The sequence below is a fragment of the Bison bison genome, unplaced genomic scaffold (assembly GCF_000754665.1).
Source record: "Bison bison bison isolate TAMUID 2011002044 unplaced genomic scaffold, Bison_UMD1.0 scf7180017864291, whole genome shotgun sequence".
NCBI lineage: Eukaryota > Metazoa > Chordata > Mammalia > Artiodactyla > Bovidae > Bison > Bison bison.
In genome coordinates this window covers 109,493-127,627 of record NW_011494863.1, presented here as the reverse complement: position 1 = coordinate 127,627, position 18,135 = coordinate 109,493, and the positions used below count along the sequence as shown (strand labels likewise).

Genomic DNA, 18,135 nt, shown 5'->3' with positions numbered 1-18,135 from the left:
GTGATGCCTGACATCACTGCCCATACCAGGCTGAAGAGAGGGACAGCCATTAGCCACCTTAAAGGAGAGGTCCTTCGAGTATGAAACACATGGGCCAGGGTAGGTGAGATGCAGCTCCTAGAAATTTGCTTTATCCTCCTCAAAGAATTTCAAAATGTTAGTTACCAATCCTTTAAAATTGGGACTTACCAAAAAATCTGAATTGTTGACTTCTCTTTACAAATAATGAAAGAATCTAGCAATAATAGGCTGGAATGAAATCACAGTTACCTCATTTAGAAATGGCACCTGCTATCCAGTTTGTCATTACCATGCCCGCAATGTCTGCTGTATTTGTTGTCATTGAATCTGCCTAGCCCTATTTGCAAGCCAGGGTAGGATGGAGCCTGGGAAGGAATCTGGGAGAACAATCACAACAAGTAACACCTTTTTATCAAGGACATATACCAAATGGCAACTAATGGCACTCCAGTACTCTTGCCTGACAAATTCCACGGATGAAGGAACCTGGTAGGGTACAGTCCATGGGGTCGCAAAGAGTCGGACACAACTGAGTGAATTCACTTTCTTTTCTTTCTATACCTAATCCTAGGAATCATCCGGGTATTGTCCTGGGGTCTGCTCTAGTAGGAGAAATGAACTACAGAAGAGAGGGAGAAAGGTTGCTTCAGAAAGCACCTAGAGCCTGGGCAACAAGCCCGAGCCAAACGTGACTTATGCACACCAGCACTCCCATTAGAATCTACTAGACTCTCTTTTTCAAGGCTTTAATATCATTTATATAAATACTCTTAGTAGGTGTGATCAGTGTATGTTACCATCTGTTTCAGCCGATATGTGAAAGCATTGTCGCTTTTCAAGCATTTCAAAATCAAATGGAGAAGCAAAGGCATTAAAAATAAAGCACTGATAGGGTAATAAGGCAAGCCTGAGAAAAGAATGCCAAATCTTTAAAACCTGCTCTAAATTTATTTCATACAACTTGTTCATCCATGAACTTTCTGGACGTGATTAAATTTACTGTGCTTATTATCTGTATAGCTACTGACTGGCCAGTAACAGACTTAATGACTGGGTTAAAGCTGAAGAAACACTGATCAGATCATGTGGATCCACAGCTGACCCAACACACTAACACCCAGAGGAAGCAACTTTCATTTGCAAACTAACCCACATGGTTGAGAATGAGAACAAAGGCTCTAATTAACCTGCGTACCAGTCAGGATCCCAGATTAATCACCAGTCTTTACTTATTTTGGTCAGGAATCATGCATATGAAAGAGCCAAGGTAATGTTTACGGTGTATCTTAAAGCTGGTGGCAGGCATAACACAGAAACTTCATTCCTGTGATCTCTTATACTCCAGTTCCCTTGATTTATTCCTCTTTATTTGTGGTCAATGTCATCTGGCAGGACATTTAGAAAGAGGTTTAGGGTATGTCCATGACCATTCTCTGCCTCAGAAACTGGAGAAGCAACCTCTTCACCAAAACAGCACTGACACTACTCAGAAACCCCTATGAGGGGCACGGAGTATCAAGCCACACAAACACGATTAGCACACTTCATGGCAGAGAGCAGCTCATCTAACATTTAACAAAACAAGCATTCTTCTGCGTGCTTCAGTGTCTTTCTAAAGCCCCAGATGCTTAACCTAGCCTAATCACCAGCCTTACAATATGCCACTGGAAATGGAGAAAAGTTCTCAAGTTTTACCAGTAGCAGGCTGAAATACGTTATTAATATCTGTATCATAAGGGTACTTCAGGACACAGCAGATTAAGGCTTCCAGTTCTTGAATCTCATGCCCTCTAACAAGATCCAAACACTGGGCATAAAGATGGAGTGTGGGTGGGCAGCAGTTATCCTTTCAGGCTCATGGGGTAACAATCCTGATGCCAGGACTACCACATGTTGCAGGTGGCCCTCCCTTAGAAAGGCCCTTAGCAATGGCCACTGCCTGCCCTCCATTTGCCAGCAGTGAAAAAGGCTATACATTTCAAATGACGGGCAAGGAGACAGTAACACATGACGCTTAAGCAAATATCACTGGAAGTTAAACATACATTTCTCTACATGGACTGTGGATCAGTATTTTGTCCTCAAGGCTTCTATCTAAGATCCTAAAAATGAAACTAATAAAATAAAATTCATTTCCACTTTAATAACCCAAATCCAATTGGTGATAGCTTAAACACTGCTGGCTGTACTTTACCTGAGGACAGAGGGCTTCTAGCTGGCTTGCAGACATTCGAACAAGCTTTACACCTTCTTCATTGTTGGAGATGGAACAGGCCAAGTTGGCCACCTAGAAGAAAAGATAAAAAAGGTCTTTGAAGATTTTTCTCTTTTGACTGCAAAGGAAAACAAATGTACATCTACCCCATCCCTGACCTTTAGAGAACAAATGAAAAAAGCACCAAAGGTGTTTTATTTCTCACAGACTGATTACCTGCTTATGAGGACAAATTTTTTAGCTCTGTGCTAAGGAAATTAAACAGACTCCTAACACATGTCACATTGTTGGTGGCAGAACCCTGAAAGATCCTAGGGCTTATAACTCATCAGATGTACATGGGCTCTAACCTGCCTGAACAGTAACCTCAGAACAAGGGTCTGCTGGTGTGGGCAGTGATGTGAGGAAAGCTAAGGAACCGAGGCACTAAAGAATCACTGGTACCCTCAACTACAATAAAAATGTATTTTGCAGCTATTCCTGAAGGAAGGAAATCGAAATTCTAAGTTGCTATTCTCATTTGACAGGTGAATGGATACTTAAAAGTCAAGATGAGTTTTATTTGAACGCAAGGCTATTTTTCAAATAAAAAAGAATAGCATTAACACATTGAGATGGAGGTAAGGCCATCCTCATAAGAAATGGGAAAAGAAACAGAGATGATATCCCATAGATAAGAACAAAACTGTCCTTCAACTGGTTTCTTCAAAGCACTGACAGCTGGACTCTTTCCTGAATGATGCTACTTCATTTGAACTAAAATCTTTACCTTCCCATCCAACTGCCTCAATGACACTACTCGTGTATCCAGAGACAATCTTTCCAAGTTGTGTCATATTTCTTCTGCTGAAGCTCTGGCTGTGCTGAGAATGTTGCTCTGTAGTGGCTGCTAGTGCCATGATCACTTATCCACATTTCTAAATAAACAGGTTTGCCAATTCTGTTAGCAATACCAAGGACCAACTGAATACATGGTGCTAAGAGATACCTTCTCCCCAGTTGCAAACTGAGTTATGAATGATAGACGCATAGGCAGTTGAGTATCAGAAGCACACTCTGAAAACTTAAAATGCCAGAGTAAACAAGGGCAATTGCAATAATCTTTGATTTTCACTGCTTTACCCAAGTTAAACACATAAAGACACAAGAAAAATTATATACCATTACTGTTGTTTGCCGTGTTACAGTTAGGGATTATCAGCTTTCTGTAAGACTGCTAACTATCGTAACTAGAATCCTGCAATGCTTAATCATAAGGAGAAACAAAAGAACATGCAATTTAAACACAAAAATGTATGGAAAAAGAAAATTAAGTCAGATTTTAATGTGTAGGGGCCTTCAAAATCACATACAGAAGTAACATTTACACTCCCTAAAGGTTCCAACTCCACTTTCCAGTGTCAACTGAACCTGAGCAAAGAGGCATTTCTCTTCATGATGACAACCTACAGAGCTGATTGTTGATTTCTATTTCTTTGCTTTAAAGTGCTGCAAAACATGACATAAAACTTTTACAAACATTATTCCTCAAATATACATTTTATGGTGCTCTACTGAAGGAGAAAGCTTTAATTAGAAGTGTTTATGAAACCATAGCTTCTATTGCTTCACTGCCTTAAGAAGGCATTTTGAAACCAAATAAGAAAGCATTTTGAAACCAAATATAAAATTGGAGGCTGATGACTGAATTAGCAATTTGGGACTAACAAAGAAGCCTGGTCCCGCCCCATGCCCAACATTTTAATTTTAGGGGGCCAGTCAAATGTTAGATTCAGGAAGGTCTGTCACTGTTTCTGCCTTCAACTCTCTGGCCACCACACAATTTCACATTCTCCCAATTTTATAAATCTGTAAAACTCAGAAAAAAATATTTAAGTTAAGAAACAAATTGAATTCTGTACACCATCATTCCTGTTTTCTGACACAAATCCTAACAAAACAAAAGTTATGGAAGACTTATTCTTTATTTTAAAACATTAAAGTGTTTCTGATGTACTGTTGAAGCAGTAATGTTCTACAAGAGTACACTGCCTGTTTCAGGAGGCTACCCCGCCTGCCCTGGAAGGAGGAAGCGGGCGCCTGTCACTGACAGTCTTCTCCAGATGAATGAGCTTCAATTCACCCTCCAGGGACAGGGCTACTCACTTCTTACCATGGCAAATGTGCAAATGCAACATCTCAACCACAGCTCTCTTAGAAGCTAAATTCATATACTAGCGCCAGGCTTGACTGCCATGAAAGCTGGGTATAAGGGAAGGGGCTTCCTAAATAATCTCTTTGTGGGGCTCTAGAAATTTGGATAGCAGCTAACTAGACTGAAGAAGTTTCTAAAATCTGAATTAAAAACACTCAAAGCAGCTGACTTCCATAGAGAACCTAACAGAGCTGAAACTTTGGAGAGTGATGAGTCTCTAATTTGCTTTGGGAATAAATTGTCTTATCTTTGCAACCACAGTAACTTCATGTATTAATAATTTAAATGTCTTTGATTCCCACTAATCTAAGAGGTAGGCTAAGATTGACACTATGACTCCCACCTTTGAAATTGTGACACTGCTTCTGCACCACCTCTGCCTATTCCATTTAAGTGTGGACCTTGTAGACAAGCACAACATTTCAGAAAACATTCAACTACCCAAAAAAACAGCCCTGGGCTTTTGCTGGGTTTAGTAATAATCTGTGCTGTGTGGAAAAAAACTGTGACAGCCAGGCTGTGTAAAATCAACTAATATGACATCTGTACATGACAGAAAAGACAACTTTTCAGACACTGAGGAAAGCTCCAGAACTTCTTCATTAAATACAAGTTATTAAGCAAAGTTATAAGGCAGAAAAACTATATAATTATGACAAATTTTCCTGTTATACATGTGTTGGTGACTTTAAATAAATTTAAAATTTAAGTCAAACACAAGTTGCTTCCCACTGCCCCTTAAACTGGAACCTTTACAGGAAGAAAAGAAGAGATTTCTTTTTGTTCTTAGTAATAAATTAATGACCTACTCTCATAGTAGTCTATACCTGTTGTGGAGGTGAAACAAGTAAGAAGAACTGTGAAACAGGAAGCTTTTACGTCTAAGTAATGACCCCACAACCTGAGTAGCAAGCCATAAAGTTGAAGCTCAAAACCTCTATCACTTGCTACATGGTTTTAGGTCAAGCTACCACCTGAGATTTCTTTAAAAATGGTTAAGCTATCTGTACTCTCAAAAAAAATCCAAAGTAATAATAAAATCAACTTTTCTAAACTTGTCAATATAGGAAGACAGAAGTTCCAATTGCACATCACATAAATATCAGAACCACACAAGAAATTTTTAACAATCATTTCCAAACCCACAGAAGAAATGATGATGGAACAGAGATTAAGCTTCTAACTTTCCATTTTCCAGGAAAGGGTCTTCTGACAGTCTTATTAGGAGGAATAAGATAGCTTACCCAAAAGTGAAGCACACAGGGGTGACAGAAAAGTTCCAAACTGGACTATGATGATGACTGCATAATTACAGTTACATAAATTTAGTAAAAACAACTGAATTGTACACTTAAAATGGGTGAATTTTATGGTCTGTAAATTATACCTCAATCATGTATTAGTATCTGTAAGCAACTGGCAGAAGTAAATATCAATGGAAATTTTTGGTGATGGAAGGTAATCTAAACCCAGGCATCAAAGAACTCCCACATGTGAATACCAGAAATGTGAACCCACCAAACTCAGCTGGTAAAGAATCCGCCTGCAATGAGGGACACCTGGGTTCAATCCCTGGGTTGGGAAGATCCCCTGGAGAAGGGAAACGCTACCCACTGCCGTATTCTCGTCTGGAGAATTCCACAGACTGTATAGTCCACGGAGTGGGAAAGAGTCAGACACGACTAAACAACTTTTACTTTCACTTTCATACAAGGAACTGGGATCTTGGGCAAAAGTCAGCAAAAGAACTGTGTAATCAGATCCATGACTGCAAATAATCAAATGATCAAAAGTGGAGTATTAAAAAATGTTTTTTTACATTAATGGAAATAACAAAGTATACAAAATATAGAAAAGAAAAAACACACTCAAAAATAACTAGGCAGATTTGAGAAGGATCAAAATAGAATTTCAAGAGAAAAGTAATAATGACTACCATTTCTAGAAATTTAAAATAATACTGACAAGACACTGCTGAAAAGAGAATTATTAATCTGGAAGGTCAAACTGAAGAAATTATTCAGGAAAACTAAGACATTTTCATGACACGGAATCCATAAATTAAGAGACATGCAAGATAAATTGAGACTGTCTACTATTCAACTTTGAGGATTTCAGGAGGGAATACAGGGAAAATGGGGAAGAGGCCATACTCAAAGAGGTAGGTGAGGATGAAACAATTTTTAGATTTGGGAAGACAGATTTCTAAGCAGAGTAAATAAAAAAGAAATCTACACTCTGATACACTGAAGTAAAGCTTTAGAACAAAGCCAAGATGATTTTAAAAACAGCCAGAAAGTAAAAACAAATTATCTACAAAGAAAGCTCAGAGAGACTTCCTGTTGCTTTCTGAACAGCAACAATGGAAGCCAGAGAAAGGGTAATATCATCATCAAATCCCTGAAGAGGATAGTGAGGCGGAAATCCTCCTACGATTATATGTCTAATAAACTACTGTATTTTTTCAAGAATTAAGGCAAAATAAAAAATGAAGACAAAACAAAACCAAAAACAATCTCAGAGCACTTATTCCAGACAGATCTTTCCTGCCTCAACTAAAGGCGTTTCATACAAAGATGCTTCAGGGAAAAGGAAACAATCCCATAAGGTTTAATGTCCAAGAAGAAATGAGAAGCAATGAAAATAGGGTATCGAGTAAAATTTATACAGAGTTGAAATAAGTTATTAAAGAAACACCAATGGTGTCTAACTCATGGGGCTAAAAATTAGAGAAATGAAATACTGTACAAGAATATTTAAGTTAGAGAATAACTAAAGTTAAAGCATTCTAAGATTCTCATATTGTTTCAGAAGGAGAAAAAGATACTCACTAACCTCAACCTCTGAGTTAAACATACATGCTTAAAAATATCTGGAGTTGCTACTAGTAAACAGAGTGTATGATTTCCAAACAAGAAGAGGGGGTGAAAAAATAGGAAGAAGTGGGAGGACTCAACCAATCCCAAAGAGAAAAACAGAGTCAGAAATAGAGGAGGGATTGAAAGCAGTGGGTTAAAAGGAAAGAGAGAATAAAAACACAGTGGTAAGAATGAATCCACATGTCATGCCACACTTCAGTGAACAAAAGTAATCAACAACAACAACAACAAAAAACCCTGCTAACCTGAGTAACAGTAACTAAACTTATGCTATTTACAGGACACATTTAAAGCACAAAGAAACAGAAGGGTTGAACATTATTTTAAAAAAGAAAGCAAACTACACTGGTGTGATCGGGAGAAAGCACTGGACTCACAGCCCCTTAGTTCCCCTAATATTTTCATAGGGAGGCTGAAGGACAAGTGCTGGGTTAGCCCCTCAACAAATAACAGATGTCTGGACTCAACTTGGCGTCAACTGAATGTTATGACCTTGCCTTTTTAGAGAGAATGTACAAGGGGGGAAGAAAATGCATGGTACCTGCCACTACATTTATTACTAAAATACTGAGGGCCCTATCTATTAACTCATTCACTGTTCCTTATGTGAAAGTGCCACATTAGGAATTTTTTTTTTACTTTTTTACAATAGGCTTATTTCCCATGAAAAAGTGGGTATACTTCCTCCATTCTAAAGACAAAAACTAGACAACCAATTGTGTTTCTTCCTTTCCTCCATGCTACCAGGAAGTGCAATGCCACAATGAAACACAAGCATGGCAATTATAGTTCAGATGAGAAGTATATGACTTCTCATCTGCATCATGATTTTCAACATCTGCCTTATCTTATGTTTTTGTTCAAAATGAGCCATACCAAATCAAATTTTAAGAAGAGGCAGGATATAAATATAAGGATCTCCGGTAACAGGATTAGAACTTGAATTTACTAAAACATCATAAACTATTTTAGACAGTTTTGTTATTTGATACTTTTAAAAAGCTTTTTTCATGTATAGATAACCACTCAGATGAAACTGTCATCATTTCCATTTACGTGTTACTATATGGACCACTTGAACAAGTTCCCTATTTCTGTCTAACCTCCTGAATAATCAGTAAGTAAAGCTAAGAATGGTGCCTGCCTAAACACTAGTCCATCAACTCTACTGGTGAGGCAACAGGATTACACTCTTTTCTGAAGCAGAGTGATTCCTTCTCATTCCTACCAAGGCCCTAAGAGAAAAGATTCTCAATGCTTCTTAAGAACAAAATGCATCCATCACCTTCACCTGACCATCCCAAAATTTGAGTAGGTGGTTAAATTCAGCCAAAAAAGCTTATTTCTGGTTAAGGTGTTAAAACAGTACATGCAAGACACTTTTGTCTTACACATCCCATTTATCTGAAATTGCACTTTTGAAAATTTGAGAAAATCAAGCTCAGTATGCTTAGGAAGTTGTTCCTAATTTCAAGGTCAGCATTCTCCCCCAAGAATACTTCACTGCTTTCATGCAAACATCCTACAGTACTAGAAAATTGAAGCTTCATTTGATTTGCTATTTGTAAGAATTTCAGCCTACAGTATTGTACTGAGATACTGAGAAAATATCCAAGATGTCACAGGTAGATAGTATAAGGTCCTTGTTTAATTCAAATGCTCCTTACAGAGGCTTCTTCAAGGTCACTTTCCTGCGTATTATCAGCACACCACAGAATAAAAGTTATAATGCAGATCACTCAATTTGCAGTTAAAATACACATTTCAAGCCAATAAAGCCATACCCTATGAAGTCCCAGAAAATGGGAAATACTTGGACCTGGGGTGGGGGGGACTGGGGGAGTGGCATAGCAAATAATGATAATCCAGCTCAAAATTGTACCAATTATATTTACTTTTTGGTTCTTAATTCACAAGACAATGAATGAAATACTATCTTATTGTAGCAAGTTCATTATAATAAGAGGCCTGTTTTAATACAACGTCTGGGACTGAGGGGAAAGGGATACTAAATGATAGTTTTTATAGGCAACATTTCATGAATTATATTTTTCCTATTTCACTCTCAATTTGTGAAATCGAAAAAGGACCCAGAAGACAGCAAAATTAAAAAAGGAAAACTGATTCCTCTTTAGTTATTAAGCTGCTCACAGCAAAGGAGGTAGGCAAAGAATGAGGCAATTAAAAAGGACATGTGGATGTTGCACTAATGACAAAAAGGTTAATATTTTTGACAGAAAACAAATTTTTCACCTCAATACACTAAATTGACAAGCAACATAAAGAAATCATTAATTTGATATGGGAGAAAATCAGGTAGAAAAGGTGTTACTGTTATTATGAAGCATAGCCATGCCCTTTCATAAACAGATCAAAGACAAGCCCTCAGTGCTATGCTCCAGAACAGAAGAAAACGGTGGCGAGAAGGGTCACCAGCTCATTAATACAGACCCTTAGCTCCTGCTCTCCTACTCACTGGCCTTGAGACGCACAACCTCTATGTGCCCTTCACATAAGAAAAGGAACTCAATACCATGTGTGGAGCTAACAGATCCCACTGACAACTGTAGTGAGGCGTCAGAGGTCTTAGTCAGACCCTGAGAAAATAAGAGCAGTCACACAGCAAACACTGTTATTTGCTTTTTCCAGTAAAATCACAAAGTCATTTAATAAGGATCTGGTAGGCAGCAGGCACCACACAACCTTCCAAATACTATGCCCACACAGAGGGGCTGGAGAAATTCACTTCTGCTCCTAAAATCTTAAGAGTCAGTATATGATTTTTATTCTTCAAACTAATCTCATATTTTCAAAATGTGGTGTACAGAGAAGGCACCATAAAAGGTTCCCATTTCTCAGTGAATGCTATCCCTAATACTACTCAGAAACCATGAATACATTCAAAGCAACTTTACATGACATCCCAAATTAAGGCATTTTTTTACATTATTTTATTGGGGGGACAAAAATTAAGGAATTTGTAACTGATTGAGCAGTAAACTATATACAAAGAATTGTACAGTCAACACAATGATTTCTAGTGGCAATGTGAAAGGTTCTATCCTATGCCTTGTCTCAGACAGTATTTTATAAACATCAGATTGGATAAAAGGAGAAAAGATATGCTTACTTTTTAAAAAAGAAAGAAATGACTAGTTTGGAAGGTGTTGTCAATAATATTAACAGTAAAGCCAGCAACAGTCCTGACAGATAGAACACTAGACTGAATCTAAGAAGTTTATTCTGGATGAGTGTAAAAACAGAGAGAGTCCAAAAAAACCCAACTGCCCCGACAATGACCAGAACTGAGAAGATGGACCTGAGCAGCAGCACCTCTGAAGGCAAACCCTGGAGCTGGCTGACTGTGAGGTTACTGCCCAATGGCAGCTTTGGCAGTCCGATTCCGTCTATCCACCCACCCATGGAGCAAGTGTTTGACAAGGGCTGGCACTTTAGTAGAGAGCATTCAGAGAAGAGGCAGAATGAAGAGAGCCTCTCAAAGGCCTGAGGAAATCATCCAGACTAGTGCTGTCCAACAGAAATACAATGTGAGCCATATTAAGAGGTGAGATTAGAAAAAGTATTTAAACTCAAGATAATACATTTCAACATGTAATCAATTAAAAAGTTAATGATATCTTTTAAGTACATTCTTTTTCCATATTATATCTTTGAAATCAGGTATGTATTTTACACTTATAGCTCCTCTCAATTCACTTGTGCACAGCAATAAAAAGATGGACAGGAGTAGTTCCAGAGAAGATGACTGTGGCCCCCCCAGTCCTACAACCAGAGAATCCACCAGTGGAATGTGATGCCTCTGGAAAAAGGGAGTCTCCCACTGCTGAAGGAGTCTAAGAAAGGTTAAGTGTCAATGCATGGGTATTAAACAGAATGGGATTTACACACCAGAGGGACAATCAATACTTCTATGAGAAAGGACCTCTTACTTCACAGAGAAGAGATGGACTCAATCATAAAACTAGGCTCCATAAGGGCAAACCTCCAGCGAAAAGTAGAACAATGCAAGGAACACCAGATAAGACAAGCGGTAAATCACTGGGTAATTGGCCACCAATAGGATCAACATAAAGCTGCAGCACACAAATCTGCCCTGTCTCACTTACCCTGTGTGGTGTTTATGGCTGGGTAGCAAGCTAACTGAAAACCATATACTCCATGTACCTTCAAGATGGGGAGGTGTTGTGTGTGTACACACACACACACACACACACAGAGTGTGGTCTTTGCACTGGATTACTTCTGAATTCTTAGGAGATTTGAGGACTGTCTTTGCTACTCATTACTTATGCTAACGAGGTAACTCGAGGTGAGCCACTACATGTTAGACTAATGAGACAACTCAGGAAGAGGAGGCCAATGTCAACCATGTGATTAGAGGACTGAGGCTTTCAGGAAAAACCTAGATCTAGGGGAGGAAGGGATCCTATCAATCACACCTACATAATGAAATTTCAATAAAATCTTTGGACAATGAAACTCAGTGGAGCTTCCCGGCTGAATCATCGATGTGCCAGGAGGGTGATCCATTGAGAGAAAACAGGAAACACTGTCTCTGAGACCTTCCCAAACTTCACCCTCTGTGTCTCTCCATTTGGATGGTCCTGATTTGCATCCTTTACACTAAAATGGGAGTCATAAGGAGAACACTCTCCTCGGTTTTACGAGCTGTTTTATCAAATTATTGAACCTGAAGTGGGCCAAAGGAATCCTCCAAATTTGTAGCTGGCTGATCCGAAGATTGGGTGGACTGGGAACCCCCAAACTTGCAGCTGGCATTTGTAATGAGGGCAGTCTTGTGAACAGAGAGTGAGTTGGTCATGGGAATCCTCAAATTTATACACAGTTGGGTCCGAAGTACAGATGGGATAGGGACCCCCTAATTTGCAGCTGGCATCTACAATGAGCTCAATCTTACTGGGCTTTATGCCCTCTACCTGTGGAGTCTATCCTAATTCCAAGTAGTTAGTGGCAGAACTGTACTATTTTAGAACAAAAGAATCTGGCAGAATTCTCAGTGGCTGCAGAATCTGAGCCCTTCCTTTCCTGCCAGAGGCCTATCAACACCAGCCCTTCCCAACTTTCACTTAGCACTCTCACTTCCTCCAAACCCTCAGGAAAAAAACAGCAAATGGCCCTAAAACCAAAGCTGGCTGCAGACATTTATTCCACTCAAGACGGGAAATTAATAGAAAGAAAGGAAGATGGCAGGAGATTAACAAAATAATCACAATGGAGTATTTTACCTTTGCTTAAAACAAGTCTCTCTCTAATTCAGTGTTTCATTATAATACAAAAGTACTAGTGTGGGGAGGAGAAGGCCTGTCATTGAAGTATCAAGTTACTCTTTGAATCAGGAATATGAGGCTTCTATAACAAACACTTTAAAAATTCATTTTGTTTTTATGCACACATGCAATTATTTATCTTAGTACCTCTATTACCATGAAGTAATTTAAATGTTTGCAGAATGGTACTATAAGGCCTTTGGTTTCTTCTTCTGCTTCTAAGTCGCTTCAGTCGTGTCCGACTCTGTGGGACCCCACAGACAGCAGCTCACGAGGCTCCCCCCTCCCTGCGATTCTCCAGGCAAGAACACTGGAGTGGGTTGCCATTTCCTTCTCCAATGCATGAAAGTGAAAAGTGACAGTGAAGTCGCTCGGTCGTGTCCGACTCTTAGCGACCCCATGGACTGCAGCCTACCAGGCTCCTCTGTCCATGGGATTTTCCAGGCAAGAGTACTGGAGTGGGGTGCCATTGCCTTAGGCCATGTGTCGTTTAATATACATATATTATGTGTGGGGGATGGTAGGGGTGGAGGTCACTGAGAGGGGAGAGAGGTGAGAAACAAGTCAGAAGTGAGCTGTGACAGGGAATATCAAACTCTGAACACTACTGGGTGCCTGGTTAGTTCAGAATGAAATAAAAAGTATGAGCACTGACAGAGTTCCTAGAGTAAGGTCTGCAAAGCCACCAGGCCCACCTAGTGCTTCTTCTTGGGCACGAGGCTGTCTACTACACCAGTGAGCCCGAGTGGCACAGCCTTCAGTGTAAGAGGGATTTAAGTTACTTAACTTCCCTAAGTCTCAGTTTCCTTACCTGAGAAATGAGGAATGTACACTGTATTTGCATATACTGCGTCCATACATGGTACACAGTAGGTGCTCAGCAAGTGTCAGTTCTGCTGGATGGAGAGGATGAGGATTGTACACCAAGTCCTTAAAAAGTGACCTTCCTCCAGCTGAAGAACAGACCAGGACTGCCCTGAAGGTTCAGCCTGCCACACCCTTTCAGATGCCCTTTCCCATGCCACTACAGTAGCCTTTTACCCCAGGCTGTGGGCTGGCAGCATCCTTGCTTCCTATCTCACAGGCACACTTTCTGAGATGCAGGCTACTTATGGGAGACTGGCTTCCTGAAGACAATCTTTGTATATTTGGAGGTTATACCTCATGCAGTCATACAACTATTGTGAGAAGATTATGCTTAATGGAGACACAAACTGCAAGCCTTTGGACCAAATGCCAGAATCATTAACTTGAATAGAAGACTGACCTACATATTTTGTACATAATTAATTCAGTTAAGGATAATGATCAATGTTCAAAGAAAACTAGATGTAAAATTAGTTAACATGTTTAATGTAATAACTGATGCTTTCCTTAGACTATTTTACAGTGTTAACCTGGCCTAATATCACTATAAATCCAAGTGTACAAGACACACATTTTACATAAAAGGCTCATTTTCTGTTGTTACATAATGACCAACTTACCAAATGGTCTATAGAATATTTCTTCCAAATATTAGGTGTTTTACATTCGGGCTACAAAATTAAATAACTTGCCATATACTTACTATGTGTCAAACTTTTGAAATATAGTAATAATGAATCAATTAAACAGTAATATAATTTCAGTAATCAAAAGGTAGGAGCAAGCCTAACTTATCTGGAAATTAAATAGCGACTTACTCTTTCTTCTTGTCACCTTAACAAACAGACAATAACATACAGATTTCTACTATTCAAACATATCTAATTAGTAGCATGTTAGGGCTGTTTCTTTAGGGCCAGGAGGTGGCGGCTGTGTTGCATGGCTTGTGGGGCCTTAGTTCCCAACTAGGGATTGAACCTGTGCCGTTGGCAGTGAAGTGTAAAGTGTTAACCACTGGAAGGCCAGGAAGTTCCCAATTTCTTTAGTTTTATAAAAGGGTGATGGAGGGGAGGCTGTTCTCAGGCAAAGGGTTAAGCACTTGACACACATCATCTCTTAAATCTCAAAATAATACTTAGATAGGCATCATTAGTATATTCTCATTTTATGGAAAAGAAATGGCATTCAAAGGGATTCAGTAACTTGCCAAGATGCAAGCTCAGGCAGTATGACTTCTAAACTCCAGCTTCTAGCCACTATTTTCTACAGTGTCTTCTGAGATTAAGCATGTCATGATCTATCTGTATCTGCATTAAAACTAAGTGGAAATGTTAAGATTCCAGGAATAGGGACTATTTTTATTTAATCAGGTACATAATTAACATAAACTTAGCAAAATGGTAGTTTGGGATAGATGTTTAAGTAATTATGAAAAAGACTTTTGTCTTACACATATTGTAAATAACATGAGTCCCTAAATTCTTTAGCTGATTCAATAATATGGTTAAAAATCACCACACTCCACCAAGTTACCCATAGTTAATAAAACGGCTAACATACTTACCTCAATTAATTTGTTGGCATGTTCACGGAAAACTTGGGCATATTCTTTAACTTCTTTCTCATTTCCATTCTTCGCAGCCTCAATCAATACTAAAAGTGGAACGTTGGTTTCCAGAAATGAATCTGAAACATGGTCCATGACAGCTTTGCGGAGCTAATAATTAAATTGTAAAAATTTGATTTTGTTTCTACCAAAAAGCTAGACTGCTTTCTTCTCTTGCACTTTTAAATCTAATGGAAATTCATGACAGTTTGGCTGCACTTATATGAGAACCCCTCATGTAAGCCATGCAGTTATATAATCTGCAACACAGGAAACACAATTGCGGAGATAACAGCTTATACTACAGTTACAGCATTTCAGCAACAGAATCTCAGTTTTCAAAATAAAACCCTTTTTTCTTGGGAATTACAAAACTAAAGCTTCTATCTTAAAGGAGTGTTAAAAAAAAAAAAAAACTAAACAGAAATGACCTCTAGGTTGAATTAGCACATAGCCTTGGAATATAATTCGCCTAATTGGCTAAATAAAAATGAGAAGGGAGAGGGTGTTAGCACTTTCTGAACAGGGTTAGCACACTATGAACCTTAAAACTGAAAAGTTATCTTTATAACCATGTGTGATATTACTTTACTAAAAGGATGATGGGTAGCTACATTCCATCTTTAATTCTGCTATATACCAGACATGAACAATAAAATATTTCTCCACTAAGTATGGAAATTGTTTGTATTACAACAATTACAACTTCTTTTTAAGTCTTAATGTTGCTTTACGAATTCAATCCTATCTTTTTTTAAAAGATTAATACTCAATTTGCTCCCAAAATGTTAATGAGCTTCTTTAACATTAAATGAAGAGAAAGACGTCTATACTTACAAACTCAGAAAATTCAGAGCCCCAAATAACTATACTCTGCATATCTGTACTAGAAACACATCTTCACCAAGAATCAAAATCAGAAAAGGGGCAAGTCAAATACATAATTTCAATTTCTATCTCTACTGTTTGTAAGTTAACACCACAAGATCCTTCAGGGTATTTTCTGAGGTCCCCAAGTCATTTTAAGTTGATTTTCTTACCTGAGCATCATTTTTATAGCATAATTTATTCAGTCCATTCCAGTAGGACTGTATTACTCCAGGTCCCCAGGAGATTTTAGTAGCCATTTAACAGAAGCTTATTAGCAACAAAACAGTCAAATTTCCTGTGAAAAGTCATCCTTTAATTCAAGAAAGCATATGGGTCCAGTATCTGTTGGAATTTTAACCAAAATAACAAAACCAAGAACTTGGGAAAGCAATCAGCACTTCTCTCAGCTTACCTGCCTACGCAGGTCCCTGGTCTTCTTGGTCATTTTATCTATTGCAGAATTGAGTGCATCACTTCTTTCTTTACGTCCAGCCTGGAACACAAGGAAAGAGGTGCACATTGTAGTAATTTATTTTTTTTTTTTTTGGTAGTAATTTATAAGAAAATTTAATGGCAGTCAATAACTAAGTTCAAATCAACATTGAAAAATCAATTTTTTAAGCCCCAAGTTGGGATATACATTGGGGTGAGGAGAGAACCATGTGGCTTTGTTCATAAAACCCTAATTTTAACCCAACTCTTAGGCTCCATATTATTTCATGATGGAAACTGAGGGAGTTTTGCCAAAACAAGAGAAGCCAAAAGGCAAGACTTTTGCTTAAAGTTCTGCTAGAAAAATTAAATGTCTATTTTAATACAAGGTTCAGCATACAATTTCATTAATGAACCAGTTCTCCTTGAACTGCAGGCAAGAAAAGGTAATATCTGATTTTGATGAACTCTTAAGATATGAGGAATGTCAAAATGTGAAAGATGGCACCTGGCACTAAAACAATGTGAAACAATGTTTTAAAACAAAGATGTTTCATAATGGACAGGAGTTAATAATGTATTTTATGCAGCTCAAATAAAAAAGTGCTTTATAAGACTACTTCAGTTAATACTGTATATCATATAGGCCAAATAAGAATGCTTTGTAAGATTACACAAAAAGCCTAGGCTAAGCTTAATGCAACTGTATTGCATAGAAAAGAACATATTGGCCACTCTGAGAGAGTATAATGCTATATAAATCAGCATTTCTTAAGAGGGCAGGGGGCTGAGTGGACATTTGCTTGGGGAACATTCTAAGCAGAATCAAAATTGATGGTAGTTGAAAGAAAAGGGACAAAGGTAGTCATCCCAGGTAGAGCTGGCTAGCCATGTGCTTAGAAATACCTTGTAAGACATCAGGTTAAACTATGAAATATATTAAAAGCTTTTCTTTACAAAATGCCCAGTCAACAAATGTGGCTCATTCTGTAAAGCATGTAGTAATTACAGAAGAGATACAAATGGACAAAGGAACTTAACCCAGTGTTCCTCTAGCCATGGGTGCCCTCAAGGTATTCTAATATAGATATACCATCTACCTAAGTCAGTATAGCAGATGAGAGCCAAGAAGATGTAGTTACACACTTTCTGAGTGCCTTTTAACATTTGTTATTTAATTTCTCCCTTATCCCCCATCTGTTGAATGTGGACAATGATACTTGTCCCTCTGCCTCTATCTCTGGACTATTAGGAAAAAAGAGAAGGAATATTTAGGGATATAGGTTATGCAGCAAGAGAGAGGAGGAGACAAAACATTAAAAGTTGAAATACAACCAATACATTGATATGGTCCCTATCAAATCTAGTCAGGGCCACATTCCAAATCTTTCCTCTACCTGTACTGTCAATAAAATTAAGTAATTCACTAATATTAATGGGTTTAAGAAAAAAAATCTCAACAAAAACTGAGGAAGTATGAGAATTTCTTCTACCTTTAGGAATGAACTGTGATTTATTCATGGGCATCAGTCAGAAAAGAACTTGACAAGCATAATTAGTTACTGACAACCTTAAAGATCAAAATACAAGATCTAAGGCAAAGGTGGCTAAAGTTAAAAAAAAAAAAAAACTGACCTCATAATTAATGCTTAAATCAGGAAAATCTCAGCACATTTCTTAGAAACTCAAGCACTCATTTAGAAGTAAACCTAGTACAATCTGTCATATCTAGCTATGTGTGT

The 18,135-nt window shown here is 38.2% G+C and overlaps 1 protein-coding gene across 1 annotated transcript in view; it reads right to left on the bottom strand.

Annotated features, from left to right (window-relative positions):
• Positions 1–18,135, bottom strand: part of CTNNA1 (catenin (cadherin-associated protein), alpha 1, 102kDa) — a 153,337-nt gene that overhangs the window by 30,877 nt on the left and 104,325 nt on the right. The window contains exons 7-9 of the mRNA XM_010850311.1: positions 16,374–16,454; positions 15,050–15,202; positions 2,216–2,308 (exon numbers count right to left, since the gene is read on the bottom strand). Of these exons, the coding sequence (XP_010848613.1) occupies positions 2,216–2,308; positions 15,050–15,202; positions 16,374–16,454 (327 nt within the window). The remainder of the gene's footprint in view (positions 1–2,215; positions 2,309–15,049; positions 15,203–16,373; positions 16,455–18,135) is intronic.